The 20,485-nt window shown below is 54.5% G+C and overlaps 6 protein-coding genes across 6 annotated transcripts; 3 read left to right on the top strand and 3 right to left on the bottom strand.

The window, feature by feature from the left end:
* Positions 1-870: 870 nt before the first annotated feature.
* MFIFM68171_01201 (uncharacterized protein) lies at positions 871-1,611 on the bottom strand (the record flags this gene model as incomplete). Its single annotated transcript, XM_071056623.1, has 3 exons — positions 871-1,016; positions 1,081-1,362; positions 1,419-1,611. The coding sequence occupies 3 exons, from the start codon at positions 1,609-1,611 to the stop codon at positions 871-873; spliced, it is 621 nt and encodes a 206-aa protein (XP_070912724.1).
* Positions 1,612-3,878: 2,267 nt separating this feature from the next.
* On the bottom strand, positions 3,879-5,052 carry MFIFM68171_01200 (protein-histidine N-methyltransferase; the record flags this gene model as incomplete). The annotated part of the gene is made up of 2 exons (XM_071056622.1): positions 3,879-4,517; positions 4,585-5,052. The coding sequence occupies 2 exons, from the start codon at positions 5,050-5,052 to the stop codon at positions 3,879-3,881; spliced, it is 1,107 nt and encodes a 368-aa protein (XP_070912723.1).
* Positions 5,053-6,338: 1,286 nt separating this feature from the next.
* On the top strand, positions 6,339-8,374 carry MFIFM68171_01199 (Sterigmatocystin biosynthesis monooxygenase stcW; the record flags this gene model as incomplete). Its single annotated transcript, XM_071056621.1, has 5 exons — positions 6,339-6,877; positions 6,936-7,093; positions 7,148-7,374; positions 7,446-7,848; positions 7,941-8,374. The coding sequence occupies 5 exons, from the start codon at positions 6,339-6,341 to the stop codon at positions 8,372-8,374; spliced, it is 1,761 nt and encodes a 586-aa protein (XP_070912722.1).
* Positions 8,375-11,732: 3,358 nt separating this feature from the next.
* Positions 11,733-12,863, top strand: MFIFM68171_01198 (Ubiquitin 3 binding protein But2 C-terminal domain-containing protein; the record flags this gene model as incomplete). Its single annotated transcript, XM_071056620.1, has 2 exons — positions 11,733-12,386; positions 12,465-12,863. The coding sequence occupies 2 exons, from the start codon at positions 11,733-11,735 to the stop codon at positions 12,861-12,863; spliced, it is 1,053 nt and encodes a 350-aa protein (XP_070912721.1).
* A 537-nt stretch (positions 12,864-13,400) lies between these two features.
* MFIFM68171_01197 (Ent-kaurene oxidase) lies at positions 13,401-14,973 on the bottom strand (the record flags this gene model as incomplete). Its single annotated transcript, XM_071056619.1, has 2 exons — positions 13,401-13,825; positions 13,887-14,973. The coding sequence occupies 2 exons, from the start codon at positions 14,971-14,973 to the stop codon at positions 13,401-13,403; spliced, it is 1,512 nt and encodes a 503-aa protein (XP_070912720.1).
* Positions 14,974-16,019: 1,046 nt separating this feature from the next.
* Positions 16,020-20,348, top strand: MFIFM68171_01196 (Calcium-independent phospholipase A2-gamma; the record flags this gene model as incomplete). The annotated part of the gene is made up of 5 exons (XM_071056618.1): positions 16,020-16,074; positions 16,125-16,263; positions 16,325-17,181; positions 17,237-17,462; positions 17,513-20,348. 5 exons carry the CDS (start codon positions 16,020-16,022, stop codon positions 20,346-20,348), a joined length of 4,113 nt encoding a protein of 1,370 aa, XP_070912719.1.
* Positions 20,349-20,485: the final 137 nt, after the last annotated feature.

The raw sequence follows: 20,485 nt of genomic DNA, 5'->3' as shown, positions 1-20,485 counted from the left end.
GCTTCAGAGACAAGCAGGTATTTTACTTGATTGGATAGGAACAGCGAAAGACAAAATCTCACAATACAAGCGTCGGGCCGGCTGCAGCGGCTTGTTCACAGCAGACTGCCAAAATGGAGGAGGATGCGGTATACTTCTCGTCCGATATGTCCGTTGCTCACTCACCCGCTGTCACACAACCAATACATGGGGCCAGCGCATGCCTGCAGCTGTCAGATTGACAGATATTTGTGGAGCGATGCGTCGCGGCCATGGCGGCTGTCTCCCGTCGCCCAAGCGGGGATGCGATAAGGAGTGCTGCGAGCCTGTAGGGCTGCGTCAGCTGTGATACTCCGGCCTGCAGCCGGCCGCACAAAAGACCAGATGAGCGAACAGTTTCCATGCGCACCTATGACCGGCAAGTGGAGATCAAGACCCCAACACTCCTACTAGTGGGCACCAAAAAACAGTCTTTCTTCCACATTTTTTGAAAAAAATAAGATATTAATTCCCTGACTAGGTAGGTATAAACACACCACTCATACCAAACCCTCCTCAATTCTCATTAACATGCAAACCGCGGCCGGTGGTATCAGGCAGTAGCAAGCCATTAGCGACATCAACTAACCCCCCAGGACATATCCATCCCGGACAACGGGGCCATAACAAAACGTCCCTGTCATGTCTGTAATCATACCCCTTAACCTCCTCGACCTACTCAAGATTCTGACCTAGTTTACCGCGACGCGATTCGCATGGAGCCGACCGCAGCATACCAATTACAGCATCTTCAAGAACAACATATGTACGAGAAGACGAATCCATCAAGCACAAGAGCGACTAAGGCCCAACCCAAACCAACAACCCAGAACCGTATCACCCGGTAGCTTCTTAGTTAAAGAAGATGAGGGCGGCAACGGTGCCCAGGACGAGGGCAAGAGGCGAGACGAAGCGCTGGCCGGCGTTGGTGTTGTCGGGGGCGTCCGTGTTGTCCGGGTCGGAGGTGGTCCTAGTAGGGGACGAGGACGTGGTGAACGCTGGAGAGATGTGTGAGCATTCGGCTCCAGAGAGGCACCATGAATTGTCAAGATTGAAACTTACTAGTCGAGACGGTAGTAGTAGACGAGCTCTCAGCACTGGTCGTGGTCTCGGTCGACGTCTCTGTTGACGTCTCGGTGGCGCTAGACGTCTCGCTGCTCGAAACGGTGCTAGTGCGCGTGACGGACGAGACGGAGCTGGTGCTCGAGGGGAGCTCGCCAGTGCCGACGTACTGGAACGGGGGGCTGTAGTTGGGATCATCCGTCGAGTCGGTAATCCGGAGGGCATAAGTGCCAGAAGGAATGTCCGCCGGGGTCCAGGTGAACGAAGTGCCCGTCTCGCCAGCTACCATCCCCGTTAGCGCAATGGACTCGAAAACACGGGAGACAGAGCGCGCTCACAGGTGATGTCCATGACAACCTCGAGGTCATCCTCAGGGCCGGTCATCAGGGTGATGGTGACGGGCCCGACGGCGTCGCCCCAGCGCAGAGTGATGGGTACATTCTCCTCAATCGCGTAATCCGAGTTGAGGAACCTTGGCCGAGCGAACACAGCGGCCGCGAAAGCGAGAACGGTGGCAAACGAGAACTTCATTGCGGATAGATGCTGAGTAAACAATGGCGCGACTGACAACGGAGACAATCAGTTAGCGCACACCGAGGTTTTTGGGGAGGAAACGCGGGAGGAAAGTCGAGACCAATGACTCGATGGGGGCGATCAGGACGCGCAATCTCGTCGTGCGAGCGCTGACGTACGTACCAGTTAGACGATGGAATGTTTGGGTTTATCAAAACGGGGTGAGATGTCGCGACCGTACGGCAATTGGGAACTGGAATGAAAGTAAGTGGCGAAATGATCGTGGAGAAGGTCGAATTGATTATTATGGGATTAAAACCACCCGCAGTCCTGAGACAGAGTCCGAGGTTTGAATGACGGGAAGGAAGGAAGGAAGGGGAAAGGCCAGGAAGGATGGCGGCGGCACACACAGGGGCCAAAATATCAAGCGGAGCAGCCAAGGACGCGCGATGCCTGGGGGACATCGCCCTCATCACGCCAATAAGAGCCGCCGAAATAATTATTCGTTAGCGCAAGGCAGGTTCCCCAGACAGAGTGGTATCAAGGAACCAGGAACGGCAGAGCGGGAAGGCTGGGGCAGAGACGGACAGGGGTGCCGAGAATGCCTGGCCTGCCGAATCCGTGCGGTCTCCCCCCATAGACCAATAGAGATCAGAGAGCAACTTCGGCATGAATCCCACATCAGCACCTTGATCGACTGCGCAAACATTTAACGTACAGTTCAATTCTATCGCAGGACAACGGCGCAAAGAACTTTGTGAGCAAATATATAGCTCTTCGTTTTACATTGCATCCAGGAAGTGACCAGCAAGTTGCTGCCTCGGCTACGCCCTCGTCGCCTTTCGGCTAGTCCTGGTTTCCGTACTCGGTCTAGCGTCTGCGGCGTCGATGGCGGAAATTAGCCGTTGCATTGCTGATTCCAAGTTGAAAAGCGCGGGTAGCCCTGCAATGGCGGTAAAAACTCCTCTGGAGCGGCGGGTCTCGCGGCGCGGCTCTGATATCGAGGTGGAAAGCACAGCCAGGTGAGGACATGGCAGGAGACCTGCGCGAACCCGCTCCCTTCCTACGTTGCGATGCATCTGTTGAGAGACAACTGCAAGCTGCTGCATTCCAGATTCTTCACGTGGGATGTGCACAGTGGGTCCCTCATCTCGCTGCACGCGATCGGCTGCTGCAGAGAGCCTTATTGGCCGGGGATACCATAACGGGGGAGGCGTCCTGTCCAGTCCAGTTCGAGTTCTCCAGAACTACCAAGATTTTCGTCTTTGACATGGTTTGCCAACGCGAAAGCGACATCGATATAAAATAGGATGGCATTTCTGGCCGTGGGATCCGAGCCACTTAGCTAGCTCCTGCAGGGTGCCATCTGTTTCCGCCCCCAATGCGCCCAGCAACCACCGTGATGAATCGCCAGCAAAGCGGTAACGCAGAGGAAGGTTTACACTACGAGACCGCGCGATTGCCCAATCCGCACACTGCGGTTCTCGTGTCACATGGACCTAGTGACTGTATTTTGGCCGGTCTACAGCACAAAACGCAGAGGCGGACCATGCTGCACGGTATTGGATCGTCATTTGTGCGTTGCGCCCGGTGCTGGCCGAGACTTTGCTGCCGATGATGCAAATTTGGGGTGTTTCCAGCTGCTGCGCCGAGTTGTGTGCGCGTCTATGCATTTCGCCCCTCCGTGCCTCCTCCGCCGTTCCGTCCACGTCTCGGAAAGCCTCATATCAGACCACAGAGAGGTACCTGCCAGTCTGGCGGACAACAATGAACCCCACTCGGGAAGATTGTCGGCGCCAATTGAAGTTTCCTGATGGCTAACATCAGGTGCATGCAGCTGTTGATGACAATTGTCCGCTTCACACGTCCGGATTTTACAGGTCGATGATCAACCGAACACGGGGCGCGGGCGTTGCCTAATGTTCCATGGTTTCAAGTAGTATTCGTTTGTCGACGCCAGAAACGAGAGTTCAACGACTCCTTCCAGATTCCAATTTAGGCGCTGCGCTTTGAAAACACCTTCGGCGCGGTTAAACAGGGGATTTGCCGGTTCACGTTGTTGGATGCCTCAGAGCAGGGGCGAAACTTGGCAGAGAAGACCTTTTGAAACTTCGTTTCTGCTTCCGAGAAACTGCCAACAAGCATCGTGGCCCGTCTCGCAACCTGAGATATCAACCCAGGCGAGCATCAGGATCCCCTGGTTGGCCCGCGGCGGGGTAATTTTGTCCAGGCCGACGCTCGAGAGCGCACCGACCCGGCCCCTGCCTCCAGTTAGGCGGCTGTGATCAAGAGAGCAGGCATTCAACAACGCCCCGATGAACGCCCTGCGTCTCTTCGAACAGCGTCTTGACCCCGACGCCAAGTCCCCTCATCTTGTGGATAAAGTCGTCCAGTGAACCCCCAACGCCGAAGTAGAGCCTCTTCGCAGCAACGAGAGCCCTAGCGGTGCCACTTGGACGCTCACGGTGCTCTCGTTTTAGGATCGAGAGAAGCGTGTCGCTAAAGCTTTCCAGAGCAAATGGGGAGTAGATAGTCTCGGACCCCAGCAACAGGGTCTTCGTGTTGCCTGCGAGATTCGCAGGAACAGTTGAGCGGTAAAGGAGATCAACAAACTCTGGGGACCACGCTCCCGACAGGAAACACAATGTGATCTGGTTAGAGACAAGAGACTTCTTGAAGGCTTCGAGCACGTCTGGAGTCAACTCCAACTCTCCATCAGTAGCGAAAGCCTCCTCGAGGAAGGGCAGCTGTTCTCGCTGGTGGAGAGCCCAGGCGAGAATGAGGTTCGGTACAGTCACGAGATAGAGAACGGTCGGATTATAGTCGGCAAGGGTGAGTACCAGCGGGTGCTGCAATTCGGACTTTCTCTCCGTCAACGCCCACTGGAACAGAACGAGAGACGGCAAGGCTGTACCGCAACCAAGCTGCAAGAACCGGTCAGCAAACGATGCCACCTCAACGGTAGTAAGACTGCGGGGACATTTGCCGCACCTCGATCAAGACGCAGGGATCTCGGTTCAAGACATCTACTATCCCCTCGGATGTAAGGACTTTGACCAGGTCGACGCTGCTCTCCCAGCTCTTGAAGCCGCCCTCATAAATGCCCGTCTTGACGTCGTGCTCCCCAAGACCAGCCTCCGACTCAGCAGGGTTGTCGACATTCTCCTCGGCCATCAGCTGGACACGCACATCCCACAATTCGCGGCGGGGTATCCGGAGGTTCCGGCCGTCTCCGAGATCCACGGTGAGCAAGCCAAATGCGATCTTGGACGGTAGCCTCGAGAGAATGACATCGAGATCATGCGGAGTGGGTGGGAGCTGGGGTTTCCCCTGGACTGGGAAGGCGCCCGCCGCTGATGGCGACTGCATCGCCGCCCTGTCCGCCGTCTCCCTAGGAGGAGTGAAAGGAGAGTCGTCCTCCTCTATGTCGTCGCGTGCAAAGGAGAATGAGAACGCCATCCTTCAAGCACACGCTGTCCCCTCTTCCCAGAGCCCCGGACCGGCTGTTCTTCGAGGCCAATCAGGCCGAAATAGTCTCTGTTACACAGGAGGGTTTGTAACAAAGTGCTTTGCAACAGCGTTGCGAATGAACAAAAGATGGCTCTCTCTTAAAACCTGAAGCCCTGGCCGGCTGAGAATCCCAGTCAGGTACATAGCATTGACGTTGAACTGGGCTTTGTGCTAGAAAAAAGGGCCCAATCGGGCACTCGAGGGGCCAGTCAGTTATAGTGGGGCAGTTTGCCGATCGCAGGCGGAGCGCACGTTTTTGCACCCCTCGTTTCCCCAACCAGCAAACTCGATTCGATCAACCACTGACATCTCATAGTACGTGCAGCATGCAATGCAGTGGAGACGGGGAGATGCAGCTCGAGGTCGGGCTCCTCGTCACTGACACGGATCGCTCCGGTGATGCATGAGCAAGTCGGCGGGCCGTGTCATTCGCTCCTCACCGTCAGCCTCCCTTGAGGCAGCCCGCGAAACGGCTGTGGTTGGACAAAATACGACTTGCTTCCTTTGCCTCAACCTTGCTAACTACCCTGCGAACGGGGAAATATGCGCCGCAGCCCCGACCCAACGACTGTGATTGGATTGCGAAGCCGAAGCTGGTTTCCGAATGGCCAATTCAGACGGCCGCTGTCGGTGGAGGACGGGTGCATTACTACTTTCTGCCAGTTACAAAGGGCCTAGACTAGGCTCAGACTCTGGTGAGGATCCAGATCAAGTGCGGAATACCATCCGAAGTCCGCTTGACAATCATCCTCGGCCACCGTAAACGGACCACTGTGCGGGTGTGCTGCGGAACTGACAGCGCTCCTGTCGAGCTGAACAAGCAACCATCAAGAATGTGCTGGGTGTCTATGAGCTTTCTTTCGGGCGCGTTCCAGCATTGTGATGTATATCTACCCAGTTGTTGGCCGATCCTGGAGAGTCCGCTCCCTTGGGCCATGTTCCTGTTAAGCTCGTGTTGGCCTTGGTCTTTTAGACGAAAGTCGCAGACAAGGTCAGGGTGCGGAGAGATTGCTGCCAACTGCGGATCGCCCACAGTAACCTTACCAACTATTCCTCGTTCACTTGCCCTTTTAGACATGCATCAACCTCCTTCCTTCCCACTGCCTCCGGGCAACGATATAAGCCCGGTGTTCCCAGCCCCCGACCCATTTGCCCAGATCCAAGGAATCCATCAACGAGTCGAGCTCTGCCGACTTCCCCAGATTGCTCCTTTCCAATACCTTCCCAAGACCACCATGGTGCCTTCCAGCAGCCCCATGGCTCAACTAAACGGTCACTCTCCGGCAGTCAAGCCCCCACATCCCCATCCTCCTTATACATTTGAAGAGCAAGCCTTAGGAACGGCTCGACATGTCCGTATCGTCGGCATCGGAGCCGGCGCGAGTGGCCTAAACATGATCCGTACACTGCGCCTCAACCTCAGCAACTACGACATTGTCGTATACGAGAAGAACGCGGATGTAGGAGGCACATGGTTCGAGAACCGCTACCCCGGCTGCCGATGCGACGTCCCCAGCCACAGCTACCAGTTCTCGTGGCGGCCGAAGAAGGACTGGACAAACTTCTTCGCCACGGCCGAGGAAATTGAAGAGTATCTGTGCAAGATCTGCGATGAGGAGCACATGAGGGACTCTATCAAGACCTCACACCAGGTAGTCTCTGCCGAGTGGAATGAGAAGGGTGGACAATGGGAGCTGGTCGTTCGAGATCTGAAAACGGGAGAGGAGTTCAGCGACTACGCCACCTTCCTCATCAACGGAGCAGGCATCCTAAAGTAGGTCGAGCTTTGATGAACCCGAGAGCATTCGGCACGCTGACGACTAAGGGAACAGCAACTGGAAATGGCCCGACGTGGAGGACCTCCACGCCTTCAATGGCACGCTGATCCATACCGCACGTTGGCCCAAGGACTTTGATCACACCGGCAAAACCATTGCCGTCATCGGCAACGGCTCAACAGGAATCCAGGTGCTGCCGGAGCTCCAACCAGGTGAGCTACCGCCGCGGGTGAAGTTTCCCGAACGAAGATCTGACAGTGCCCTAGGAGCTGAGAAACTGTACCACATTTTCCGGACACCCACTTGGGTGCTCCCGCCCAGGATACAGGCGTGGAAGGCCATGGGTCAAGCCGAAGAGATTCTCAGCAAGATCCAGATGGATCCCAATGAAAACTTCTCCCAAGAGACGCTCGAGAAGTTCAAGTCCGACTCTGAGTTTTACCGCGAGTTTGTGAAGAAAATAGAGGTGGAGGTCAACAACGCCTTCCCGATTGTAAGCTCACTCACTCCCCTTTCCTTCTTCCACACCAAGGAAAGAATGATGTTGCTCACACGGCGTTCCAGGTGCTCGCGAACAGCCCGATACAGGCCATAGCTCGCAGCAAGGTCACGCAATACATGACGGCCATGCTCGGAGGCAACGAGACTCTCTGCAAGACGCTGATCCCCGACTTCGCGTTAGGCTGCAGAAGGATGACGCCGGGTCAGGGGTACCTGCTCGCCCTGACCAAACCCAACGTCGAGGTCAGGAGGTCTGAGATCAAGCGGTTCGTGCCGGAGGGCATTGAGCTCGACTCGGGCGAGATCCTCAAGGTCGACGCCATCATCTGCGCCACCGGCTTCGAGACATCCTTCCGCCCCCGCTTCCCGATCATCGGCCGCGACGGCAACCTCCAAGACCGGTGGGCGAAAGAGGTGCCCAAGGCTTACATGTCCTGCGCCGTCGCCGGCCTACCAAACTACTTCAGTATGCCTTCCCACTCTTTGTGTCCACCCCCCCCCCCCCCCCCCCTCTCCCCTCCACACCCCGGGGCCACCGCTAACAACAGCCCGCGTCAGCCTTCCTCGGCCCCAACGCCCCTATCGGCCACGGCTCCGTCTTCACCCTCACCGAGCACATCGCCAAGTACATCGCGTCGGTCATCAAGAAGTGCCAGACGGAGGGCATCAAGGCCATCGCGCCGTCGCAGGAGGCGGTCGACGACTACTTCGAGCACGTCAGCGCCTTCATGCCCCGCACGGCCTGGGCTGCGCCGGGCCGCTCCTGGTTCAAGAATGGCCGGGTCGACGGGCCGGTTACGGCGCTGCACCCGGGCAGCCGCATCCACTTCTTCCACATGCTGGAGAAGTTCCGCGGCGAGGACTGGGACTACGTCTATGAGGGCGGCCGGCGGAACAGGTTCGCCTATCTGGGGAATGGCTTCTCCCAGAAGGAGCTGACCCGCGGGTTCGATTCGACTTGGTATCTCGACGAGCCGGCCACGGTCGGCTGAGGCCCGGTTGGGTTGGTGAGAGACCCTGGGGCGGTGGTTGTCGGCGCCCTGTGGAATGCCGTGCTCTCTGCCTTGGGCGGTTGGGGTTAGGCTTATATCGCGGGGCGGTGTCTTTGGTTGCACCACGACTGGTGTTGGCGGCGCTTTGGAATGACAGGGGACATATAGATGCAGTACTCCGTAGTTTTCCTTGCCTATGAATGGCTCACAATGCGGTCATCGCAACGGTTGGGCCAGGCGATTCCGTGACAGAAGTGGTTGTACCGGCTCTAACAAGGGTAGGTAGAATATTGATCGTGATGGGGCCGATTGTTGCGTTTATGTCCGTTGTATCAACTCAAAGTAAGCAATTAGTCAGGGTATTACTTCGTTGCCGCTGCTCTGATCAAAGCATCGGACGACCTCAGTTCGATCAGCGATGGTCAGAGTTGAAGCAGTGGCTACGCACGGAGTATTGTGCATCACCTCGGGTCGGCTGTCGCCCAACTACTGCTCAGAAGGTGCCACCACAGCAAGGTAATCCCCCCAACACAGCCACTCCTTTCTCATAGGGAACAGTACTTGCCCATAGAAGAGGCCAGCCACTTGAACAGAGTCACGGGTGAGGGCGCCTCTGAGTTGGTGGAGATTCAGGTGGCCAAGCTGCGGGCCTGCCTGGATTCCCCCTCGGCTCGTATCCAAATGCAGACTACAGTCCGCAATGACGGTCGAATGATCAAGCCCTCTTAACCGTATCTCATATCGTGTGTCGTCACCAAGAGGCTGCGCATTAGAAGGCCGTCTCCGCTCTACTGGCATTCCAATCGTCACGACCACTTGCCGAACACCATGAACATGCTTGATACGCATCTCGGCGTTCTTGAAAAAAAGGGGCGGGGGAGCCCCGGAGCATTTGATCGAATCTGAAGGGTAATTATAGAATGGTACCGAGAAGTAAGGGGATCTTTCCAAGCTGTGAAGCTCTACAGACTACGGACGAACATAGAGGTTTCAGCAGTTGGTGGGGTCCGGAAACTCAAAGCGGCACATGTGATACAAAATGACTTTGTCTAAAAGCTGCGTTGCAGTATTGTCTAACCAGTGCTTCGGTGGACTCTACGCCTTGTCCAACAAGCCGTAACCCCGTTGGCAGACCGCGGCGAGACACCTTTCGTTTCGATTTAGGGTGAGATGAATGGGTACCGAAGGTGAGAGACGCTAGCGATTACTAGTACATCGGGTCCCATTAGCTGGATATCTTCGAGTTCTGAGGTAATCATGACAGCATACCGACAGCTCTTAGCAACTGAAGTTACAAATTGTATATCAACCCAGATAAACCGAGCACCCAAAGACAAATCTGTTTCGGTGTGCCCACCCCGGCTCGAGCCGCCCTGTTGAATTGCCAGCCCGTAATCCTGGACTCATCGAAGTTGCGCCCGTTAAGCCGTAGGCAAGCCGATGTCGAATGTCTCACATCCTCCTGGGTTGAACGGTTGAAGTATGACTCGGGCACCTCGCACCACAGCCAGCACCCGTCGAAGATCTGAACTCGATTTGGCTTGCAGCAGGTCTCCATTGGGGGGTACGAGGTGTTGGAGCCCGGTATCATCATGAGATTGATATCGTGCGGAATATTAATCGTGCTGAGATCGGGGATCGCGGCGTTAGGGCATGTTGTGTTCGCCATATTCGCTAGTAGTGTGGTCGCGAGATGGCGGAAGTGATGCTTCGCGTTGAGGGTGGGAGGGAGACGGCGGACGACGGAGGCGGAAACGAGAGAGGGGAGACGAAGGAAGGCTCCTCAGACCTCTGCTCGCGATGTCGGGAGACTCAGGCCCCAAGAAATCTGATTATGTCGCAGACACGAGACGGCAAATCGAGGCAGAAGAAAGTGGTTGATGTGGAAAAGAAACTCGGTCCAAGACGAGGGCAGATAAGCTGTTGGCACAATGACAAGTGTGGAACCACAGACATGTGAAGCCAGTCCAGCGGCATTGTTTGTGTGGGGTAATAACTAAACTAATTATTTTCACGTATTCTATCCAACCGCATTGCTCTGCCTGGCCGGATTTGCTGCATGTTTGGCGACGTTTGGTGGTGCAGTGGTCTTAATACGCTGCGTCGAACACAGTGAAGGTCTACTGAGCACAGTTGCATTAGCCGCATCTACACGGCTAGCATCTCGGTCACGCGCGGAGTGGAGGGCCAACCGGAGATCACCGGCCCGGTCTGGACTGGTCTAGTCTGATACTTCTGAGGATGGGTCTAGCGTTGGTGCGTTTGCAACAAGGGGGGTGTGAGCGGTTTTGATGGAAAAGCTCTGTTGGAGGTTGTTCAAAAATGCCTAGAGACGACAGAAGGTGGGCCAGTGGTCCGATCTTTGCGTCTTCGACTAGCCAATTCGAACTGGCCGGTCGGTCCGTGATCAGGCCTCAATTAGGGCCGGTAGCAGGTTCGCCACTAGACTGTTTGTCATTTTCATACCCGTCAAAATTTCACCGAGAGGAATTCTCGTCGGCGGAGGCCTTTGCAAGCAGAGAGTGGCACGAGCTTTGCCGCCTATTTCCTTGTAGGAGGTGAAGTGTCAGCAAACATGAAGAGATATATATTCAGCTTGGCAAAATCTCGACCTAATTAGCCAAATTTATGTGAACCCTTGGAGGGTTTCGAAAAAGGAATCAGCAGTCGGGAAACTGATTTGTGTACAGGTGATCCAAGCTCAAAACCCTGCTGCGGTCCAAGAATCTCCATGTAGTACCAATTATGTAGCTGGCAGGAAGCTGATCACAGTGATGAGGCCTTAAGTGCTTGGAAGTGCGGCCCACTCCGAGCGGAGGACCTTCCGGATTCTGAATCTCGGGGTGGGATATTGTTGTTTTCAATCTCCGTTGGTCGTCTGCTCACAAACGAGTACGACAAAACAGCACCAGCTTACGGCCGTTAACTGGCCAGATTACTCTGACAAGAATCAATATTGTTTCCATTCTATGTTGGTCGTCTGCTCAAAAACGAGTGTTATATAGCCCAAACTTACGGCCGTCAACCGCTCGGATCACTCTGACAAGAATTGGACCTGTAGCCAACGTTTCTACTAAACAACGGCATCGTGTGCTGAGAGCATGATATCAGTTGTGTGCGACGTATGAAGGCTTAACGATACCTGATAGGTCGAACTGGTCATGGCAGTGAAGAGCATTCAGTGGGTGACAGGTCAACAGGAGAAGTAGATAAACGGGCGAAGAGGCTTTGATTCGAGTTCTGGGCCAATCTCTCCAGTAGTAAGTTTCACCCGCCGAAACCCTTTAACTCATCCTGTCTCGAATACTTGGCTTAATCAAACTCTATGTTAAGGGCGCTCCGACTGTCCAGCCAAGGCATGAGCCGCCTTACGGCCGCGTTGGCACTCCTATCAGTTGGGCTTGCAACTCCGCTGCTGGTGCCCGACCCGGAGACTGAGACAGTCAACGTCGTCCTTCAGGTCAACAAAGTAACTTCTGAAGCCGCTATCAACGTTTGGAACCTAGCCAAGTCCCAGGTCTTGGCTCACTCATGTTCCCTCTCCCTTGCATCCGGGCCTTTCGAGAACACGCCACTCGCTTTCACCGTCAACGAGTATGGTGCGGGCAATCTCAATGTCGGTCCGCAGACCTACACCATCCATGATGACCTAGAAATCTCGGGTGGCATCATATGTGGGCGTATCGCTAGCCCTAGCGAAATCATTGTTAGCTGCGATGTCCCCGTCCCAGCGTCACTGCAACTGAAGAGTCTGAACAAGCTGGATCACCAAGATTGTTTTCTTCGAGGTCCAGTCGAGCTGGACAGGTTGGTGAGAGGATTGGAGAGCACCCCAACAAACGACACTGCCTGGCCCAGAAATATGTCCTCACCGCCCAAGGCTGGGACATCGGACGTCACAGCGGATGCAGCCTTCAACAAACGTCAAGCGCCATGCGGCATTTGGTCTAGTAGGACGATTCGAGTTGGTAACGGCAATCAACATCAGAATCCGCTCAACATTCAAATTAGTGTAAGATTAACTAGTCTCTTTGCCCCCAACTTAACACCCCCAAGATACTAGTACCCGAACTGGATTGACATTTCACAGGACCCCATGGACTACGGCCCGGGTAGCTGCACGGTGGGGCATTCACAGGCGCGCTCTTTCGCCATCGACTGGAGCGCAAGTGCAACAGCCTGGCAATGGCTCAATGGTGGCTTCGCCGTTGAGAGGTCGGTGGAGACGGGGAAATCCTACGAGTGCCATGGTAACCCACACGACTATCTGGCCCTATGGAAGAAAGTCGGCCAAACCGCCTATACCGTCCAGAACGCCATGTACAATGTCTGTACCGGCCTCCACCCGAGGGGCTCTCCATTTGTCATGTGGTCGCCCAATGCAAAGCACCGCGGCTCCCACTTCTACTGTGTCTACAGTCGACAGTACGTCCGTTGGATGGGTTATCGATGGATCGATACGACACCAGTCCCAGGCGGTCCTCGCTGAGTTGCACGCCAAGTGACCTGCCGCGACGGGGGAAGCCGAGATTGCTCATCTCACCAGTACTTTACTAGCTCGAGAGGGAGTGGTGGGTGGAGAGGTGGCACAGCCCCCAACCGCTGTCAGTTACTTACTGCACTTGTCATTCTTTGCTTCACGTTCTTGCTTCATCCAGGACTTGATATTCTCGGCTTTATGAATTAGGTAGTTGAATGTATGGGAGCAAAGATAATTAATAGTACGTTATTGGTATTTCTTAACCATTTCAATGTCCATCAGCACACGTCAAGGCGTGGGAGATTTTGGGAGGAGAAACTGGTTAACGGATATCCTAGCTTGCCTATCGACTAAACAGTCAAACGCAGTTAAGCAGCGCAGTTCAACCGTACCACATGCGCCACTCAGTCCAACTAAAGATGGGGCTACGGTCGTAAGAGATGATTTACATGGCCCTAAAAGACCCGTTCTTTATTTACAATGTACGTTACACACACCATGCCAAGTTCATCTTGTATATAGAGGCCCCAGGGTAGGCTTAGTCGATTAAAGTAACAGATCTGTGGTCAGGCCGCCTTTTCTCCTCACCTCGAGCTGAGTATTCGGATCAACCATTGCGTAAAAGCCGCGCTGGATGTTCTTAGGTGCGTAACTCTTCGCCAGCCGAATTTCATACTTGAAGAGTATATGAACTAGCGTGAGCTTCAACTCGTTACTCGCAAAAAAGCGTCCGGGACAGATGTGCCGGCCACCACCAAACACGTTGTAGTCCGGGCTTGACTGAACGAACTGACTGGACTTGTCGCCTTCTTGACGCTTGCGCAGGAACCGGTGTCCGTCGAATTGATTTGGGTTGGGGTAGACTGCGGGATTCCACAAGTCGGTGGAGTCGACCATGATGTGAGAGCCACGGGGTATCACTTTGCCGTCAGGAAGTGCTGTGTCTTTAGAGGCTATGCGCTCGAGAGCAACTAATTAAAGGAGGAAAAGTTAGCACCAGGGCGGGACGGAGACAATCAAGCACATAATTACCTAAGGCGCTGCTCAGTCTTTGTGACTCTTTCATGAAACTGTCCAGCAGGACCATGTTGGTCGTAGCGGCAACCGATATGCCATGTGCTGAAATTTGCTCCAAAACCTCGTTCTTCAACGGCTCAACGAGCTCTGCGTGACGAGCAATGTCGATCAAAAGCTGGCGGAATAGCTCGGTCGTGGTAAAAAGCGCCGCCATAGCCAACGACAGCTGGACATCGCCTGCCTCTGCCTTCCCACCCGAAGCGGCTTGCGCCCATGCAAGAGCATCGTTGTATTCCGGATGTTCTTTTCCTTCAAGCTCCGCGCTCTTGATTTCTTGTTGCCTTTTCCGGAGAACTTCGTTCATAATAGCACGTGCCCGGGCCACGTATTTGCGACAGGCGATGGCGCTCGGCAAAAACCAATGCACAATGGATCTCGACCAAGGCGGATACCGATGAAGGTCACTCACTCCCGTAAAGTAGGCGAGCACGTAACTCTGGACGAGATCCAGCCACTCAGGGTCGTCGGCCTTCTCCGGACCGACGAAAACCGAAGACGCGGCGCGGGCAATGATGCCCATTGTGTCCTTCTGCCAATCGATGGTGTGCCAGGTCTGGTGGTTACCCCAGAGGGCTTGAAGACCTTTCGCCAGACTTGCGTTCATGGCCGCCATCGTGCTATCGTTCTGGCCCATCTTGGTTTTGATGACGCCTATCAGCATCTCGTCAGGGTCATGCAGCACAGACAGCCCTTCGAACCCAGGAATGCCTGAAAAGAAGTCTTCTCTGACAAGTTGCTTGTGATCGAGATCTTTGTTGGATTTCACCCAGCCAACAAGCGAAGAAGGAAGGACAATCTTCTGGCTGTAGGGAATGGCGACGGTGATGGGGCCTTGGTACTTGGCGAGACCTTCGATGATCAATCTGCTGGCGTTTTCACGGACTTCGTGGTACGCCCTTCGACCGAAGAAGTCGCTCGGATATTTGTTCACGATGGGAAATGCGGGCCGGCGTCGCGGGCGAAGCATAAATGTGCACGCCAGCGTCGTCAGGATGGCTAGAACTGTCCACGTATGGACACTCGAAAAGAATTCCAGCAGCATTTTCGCTTAGAGACTGCAGGTTCTACTGAATAGAACTCAAATAGAAATAAAGATAGCCAATTATCTATTTCTTGTTCTTCGGAAAGCTCTTATAGTAACCTCCCGTCACTTCCTGCCGCTTCCTGTCACTTGCTGCCACTTGCTGTCACTAATTAACTAGTGGTGAAAGGGATTTACTCAGATTTTATCTGGGCCAATGCAGACGCTCCTTGATTGGCCACTACGCGACTAGTCCGGAATGGCTCAGTATGAATCATCACAATGACGTTGTACTGAACTCAAGGGCCTGCGCCATAGTCCCGTTGTAACGGCCGAGAGACCAGGAGTAGGCTCTGGCACACAGCCTCATTCTTCGGGCTGGCGGCTGGCTTGGGGCTGGGGCTGGTGCAAGTCATTGTGGCCCGAGCGTTGTAGATGTAGGTCACCTGACGATACTGACATTCTGTAAAGAAGCACGAGCCAGAAACTCTGACGGATAACGGCGCCTCCTTGTAACAAATCGTCCCGACGTCGTGGAACGCATTGCAGAACTGGCATGAAGGTGCACAAAGAAGTCCTAATACTTCGCCCGGCTCTGCACTCCGAGGCGCTCGCCATAGCCGCCCGGTTCGTTTCCGCACGCTTGATTGCTAGATTATTGTCGAGATGTTTATGGTTAGGAAACTGTAAGGCCCGCCGCGATGCACGCTGGCGGTATTCGGCGGCTACCCTGCAATTCTTGAGCGCACAACGGTGGCCACGTTCTGTTGGGTGCAAAGATTTGAGACTCATTTGCAGGCAGAGGCCTGGGTTCGAATGTATCGAGACTTTGTCGCGCCACAAATCTGCATGATGGTGGGAGCCTACAAGCCCTGGCGCTTAGCCGTCCGTCCGCCATTGGAGGGCCGGTTTTCTGGCCAGCGGGGCCTCCCATGGCCGCCCTTCCGCCGTATATCCCGGGCGTGAAGCCCAGTCACTTGGGATTTGACTTTGGGTGATGTCCTCTTGTCATGACACGGCTGAATACGTACAGTACATGTTAGGCTTATGGTTATGATGTTCTGAAGATGTCGCGGGAGACAACGCCTGGGAAAAATGAGGCAGTCAACCTTCTGGCCCTCGGTGCGTTACATTGATCTTCCTGATCTGAGATTCCAGCTGACCTGGTGTAGATGGCGGGGGCGTCCGGGGCGTGTCTTCGTTGGTGATACTACACAAGATCATGACGGAGATAAAGGAGAGTCATGGCCTCGCCGAGATTCCGAAACCCTGCGAGTTTTTCCATATGATTGCTGGTACGAGTACCGGGGGGTAAGCGTCTGACAGCAGCTGGCGTTCTGTCCGGAAGTCAGTCCGTAGCTGACTTGCTCAGTCTTATCGCAATCATGCTGGGAAGGCTCCGGATGTCGACCGCAGAAGCCCTTGAAGAATACGACCGGTGCGCTTCCAAAATCTTTTCCAAGAAAAATCTGAAGAAAACTAGCCTCTCAGCGAGATTCCGAGCCACTGCGCTTCAAGAAGTGGTCGAAGACCTTGTCAAACGTCGCAATATGGGAGAATTAATGCGCGACCCAGAGCGTCCCGAGAAGGGTAAAGCGCTCGTTTGCGTCATGCCTTCAGAGCACATCGGCGAGCCGCGACTTGTTCGCTCTTTCGGCACGGATCCGGGCGCCTTCGGTGATGATTGGGACACTGGTATCACTATCTGGCAAGCCGCGAGGGCGACCACTGCAGCCTCTACATATTTCAAACCGCAGAAACTGGGTATTGGTCTGGAAGAACAACTGTTCATTGATGCGGCTATCGGTATCAACAACCCTATTGAGTATCTCCTGAAAGAAGCTGTCGACGAGTTCGGATCTGCTCGGCGACTGGGCTGTGTGGTTAGCATCGGCACCGGCACTCGAGACGTCAAGCTCAGCAGAACCATCAGGGGTCTGCGTTACTATTTCCATGTAATCAAGACGGTCAAGAGTACAGCCACGGACGGCGAGGAAACCCATCGTCGGCTCCAAGCAAGGATGCATACCTTTCCCGGCGCATATTTCCGCTTCAACGTCCCCGAGGCAGCCGAGCAAGTCGGGTTGAGTCACTACAAGAAACTGCCAATACTTAAGGAACTGACGACAGAATACCTTGCCCGGGAAGGGATCGCCAGGCAGGTACGGCGGATTGCTCGCGGACTAAAAACTGACAAATTCGATCATGGTCTTACACTTGGCCACCTCCGTAAGCAATTAACCGTGCGTAACTCTGTAGGATGTGTACACTGACTGCAGTGCAGACAGCCTCGACAAAGACCAGCTGGTTCTATCCAATGACAATACCCGAGTCATGGGTGTAACAAGCCATTTCTTCACTGGGAGGCAAGATATCCTTGAGAGGCTGGATTCATTCTTCTCCCCACGCAACACCGAAGGAAAGCCCAGACGAGAGTTCCTGCTGTATGGTATGGGTGGCGTTGGGAAGACTGAAATTGCGCTGAAAACAGCAGAGGATCTCGAGAGCAGGTATGTACGCGTCCGCACCGATACGCCCAGCTACCCCTGACCTTTGCTAGGTTCAAGTACATCTTCTATATCGACGGCTCCTCGTCCGGCACAATCATGCAAAGCTATGCCACCATTGCCACCGATCACGGCCTCGGAGGCGGGCGGATCGAAGAGATGCGTGCCAAAGCTATGCGCTGGATTGAGGGATTGACAGAGGAATGGCTGCTTATCTTTGACGATTTCGGCTTGAGCGACCGACGAGGCCAGATCCCGGGCAGAGGCAAAGGGAACATCATATACACGTCACGGTCGACTAGGCTGAGGCATGACCTGCCCTCCGAGTGCGTATACGAAGTTGCTCCATTTGGAGAGGAGGAGGCTGTCGAGCTTTTCCTGAAGGCTTCCGGTTCCACAGCTACGTCCGAGTCCTCCCAGGACAGGGCCTCGGCTCAAGCCATCGTGCAGGAGCTCGGCTGCTTGCCTCTTGCTGTCGATAAAGCGGCAGCAGCCATCAGGGATTCGAGTAAACCGCTGAACGAGTACCTCGAGGAGCTCCGCGAGAAGAAGGTTCGCATACACTTCGACCCTCGCTTTAAAGACGAAGATATTGAGAATCCAATAGTCTACGCCACGCTAGAGCTGTCCTACGAGGCCATTATTACCCGTAGGCGACGCGAGGGGAGGGACAGCGCGGGCCTCGGCGCAGTCGCCGCGCTCAAGGTGTTGAACCTGCTCAGCTTCTTTCACTACAGAGGAGTTGAAGTGGCCATTATATCGCGCGCCGCCAAAGCATATCACGATTCAGGAGCCGACACTTATTCCCCCATGAGCCGACTCGTCCGCCCACGCGACACGGACCTGGGCAGGATGTTGCAGATCAAGGCGGATGGCCATTGGGACAGTCACTGGTTCGGGGTGGGGCTCAACATTCTGCGATCATTTTCCCTCGTCAAGGTGGACTACAGTACGGAGACGATATCAATGCACGTCCTGGTTCATACATGGGCTCGGCGTCGGATGGAGAGCGAGATGTCTCGGCAGTGGGCGCTTGTCGCGAGAGTCTTGCTCATTGAATCGATAGACCATCGCAGCAGCGCACAGTCGTTTAACTTGGAGTTTGCCCGCAAGTTGCGTCCGCATTTTGACGTCTGTTTGAAGAGTGAGATGGCACAGATCCCCTTCGAGCAATATGAAGCCTACTTGCTGGAAAAGCTCGCCTTCTTCCACGCTGCCGAGCACCAATTCGTGGACGCCAAGGAATGTTTGTCGAAAGCCCTCCGCATCGTCAAACTGGAGTGTGCCTACCCCGGTTGGGCCGTGATCCGTTACCTATTGCGTCTGGGACGGCTGAACCACGAAATGGGTTGCCTGGGGGAGGCCGAGCTCATGTTCTTGGACGCTATTGACAGGTTACATGACTTACACGACGCAAGTAGGGGGGATAAGGAACTACAACCCATGCACGGTTTCTCGATGGCGCTTGCTGAACGTATCTTGAAGAGTCTTGCAAGGACTCTTCCGGAACATGCTTCACACGGCCTCTTCAAGTTTCTCCCAGATGGTTCCGTGAAGCGCATACCAAAAGGCAAAGAACCGGCCCCGAGAGAACCAAGTCTGTCCGAACCAGAAGAAGTCGAAGCGGAGAACATAAACATCCTGATCAACTTTGCGCATGCAGACCTGGCCAAGGTGTACATGGACCAGGACAGATATGGAATGGGCCTACGCATGCTGCGCAAGGCCGTGGGAAACCTTGAACAGCACTTGGACAAGTGGAACCCAGAGCTCTTGAGACTCCAGATTGATGCTCGGATGGAGACCGATTTTGCAAACTACCAATTCTGGCACGGCTTTGTGCAGGAGGTCGATTCTTACGCCGTGGCGACTGAGGATTTGGATCTTTTGCAGTCTGAGGCGTTGCGCAGCATGCTCGTTGCGCATGCTTATTCTATCGTGAGACACCGCGAGGAGTCCTGGAGCACTGCGCTCAACATCCTCAACGATCTCTATCCAGGACTTGTCAAAGTCTATGGCATTTACCATAGGATTGTTCTCAGGACGATGCGATATCAAGTCCATTGTCTGATAACGGGAGAGCAGTATGATCGCGCTGCGGAGCTCGCCAGACTGTGTCTTGAGCGGGCAAAGAAAGGCTATGGAAAATTCCACATGGAGACCATCATGGCGTATGACGAGCTGTCAAGGGCAATTTTCTTTCACAAGATGGAAGTCGATAAGGAGAACTGCATGATTTTGGAAGAAGCATACGAGAACGCCAGCATAGGGCTTGGGCGGACTCACTCGACAACGAAACGGATCCAGGGGCGCCTAGAGAAGTACAAACGAAGCATGGAGATGTCAGAGTCGGGGAAGGGAGATACAGAAGATGATACTGCGGACCTGAACTCCTATTGGCAGGGAATGAAGACGAAATTAGAGAGTATGAGGGCCGAGTACGGACCGAATCATGTCGCGGTGAGAGCTTACGCGATTGTGGTGGGTGATCATCCACCAAGGTCCAAGGAGGAGCATCTCGAAAGGGTGAGGATTGCGCTTGGGCCACATAACTCGCTCACCAAGAAACTAGAAAGGGAGTTGGAGATGGAAAGGGCAGCCTTGGCTCAGAGTACACGAAAGGATACAGATTCGGGAACCTCGAGGATGGCCGAACTCGATAGCCCTGGAGACGCAAGTGCTGCCAAGACTGACAACGGAGACGCACCCCAAAAGCTTCTACCCAACGCGGCAAAGACGGCAACAGCGGGGCCATGGGCTCCGAGATACAGTTTAACGAATCACCGTGGTTCGACAGCTAAAGCTCTAGGGTCGACCTCTGAGATCAACGAGGATGCAACCGACAACGATAGACTGGCCTTCGGGCCGGACGATGAGACCTGTGGATGATGGCGAAGCCTTTGTGGAATCGACTGTTTCGACAAAACGCGGGACTTCGGTGAGACATCGAACCCCATAGCATATAGAATACAGCTTAGCCCGCAAAATGACACAACAGTCCAATCGTCATTAGCACCCTATCCCGG

The sequence above is a fragment of the Madurella fahalii genome (genome assembly GCF_045866475.1).
Source record: "Madurella fahalii IFM 68171 DNA, scaffold_1, whole genome shotgun sequence".
Lineage (NCBI taxonomy): Eukaryota > Fungi > Ascomycota > Sordariomycetes > Sordariales > Madurella > Madurella fahalii.
The sequence above is the reverse complement of the archived record's forward strand: the minus strand, read 5'-3'. Positions and strand labels throughout refer to the sequence as shown.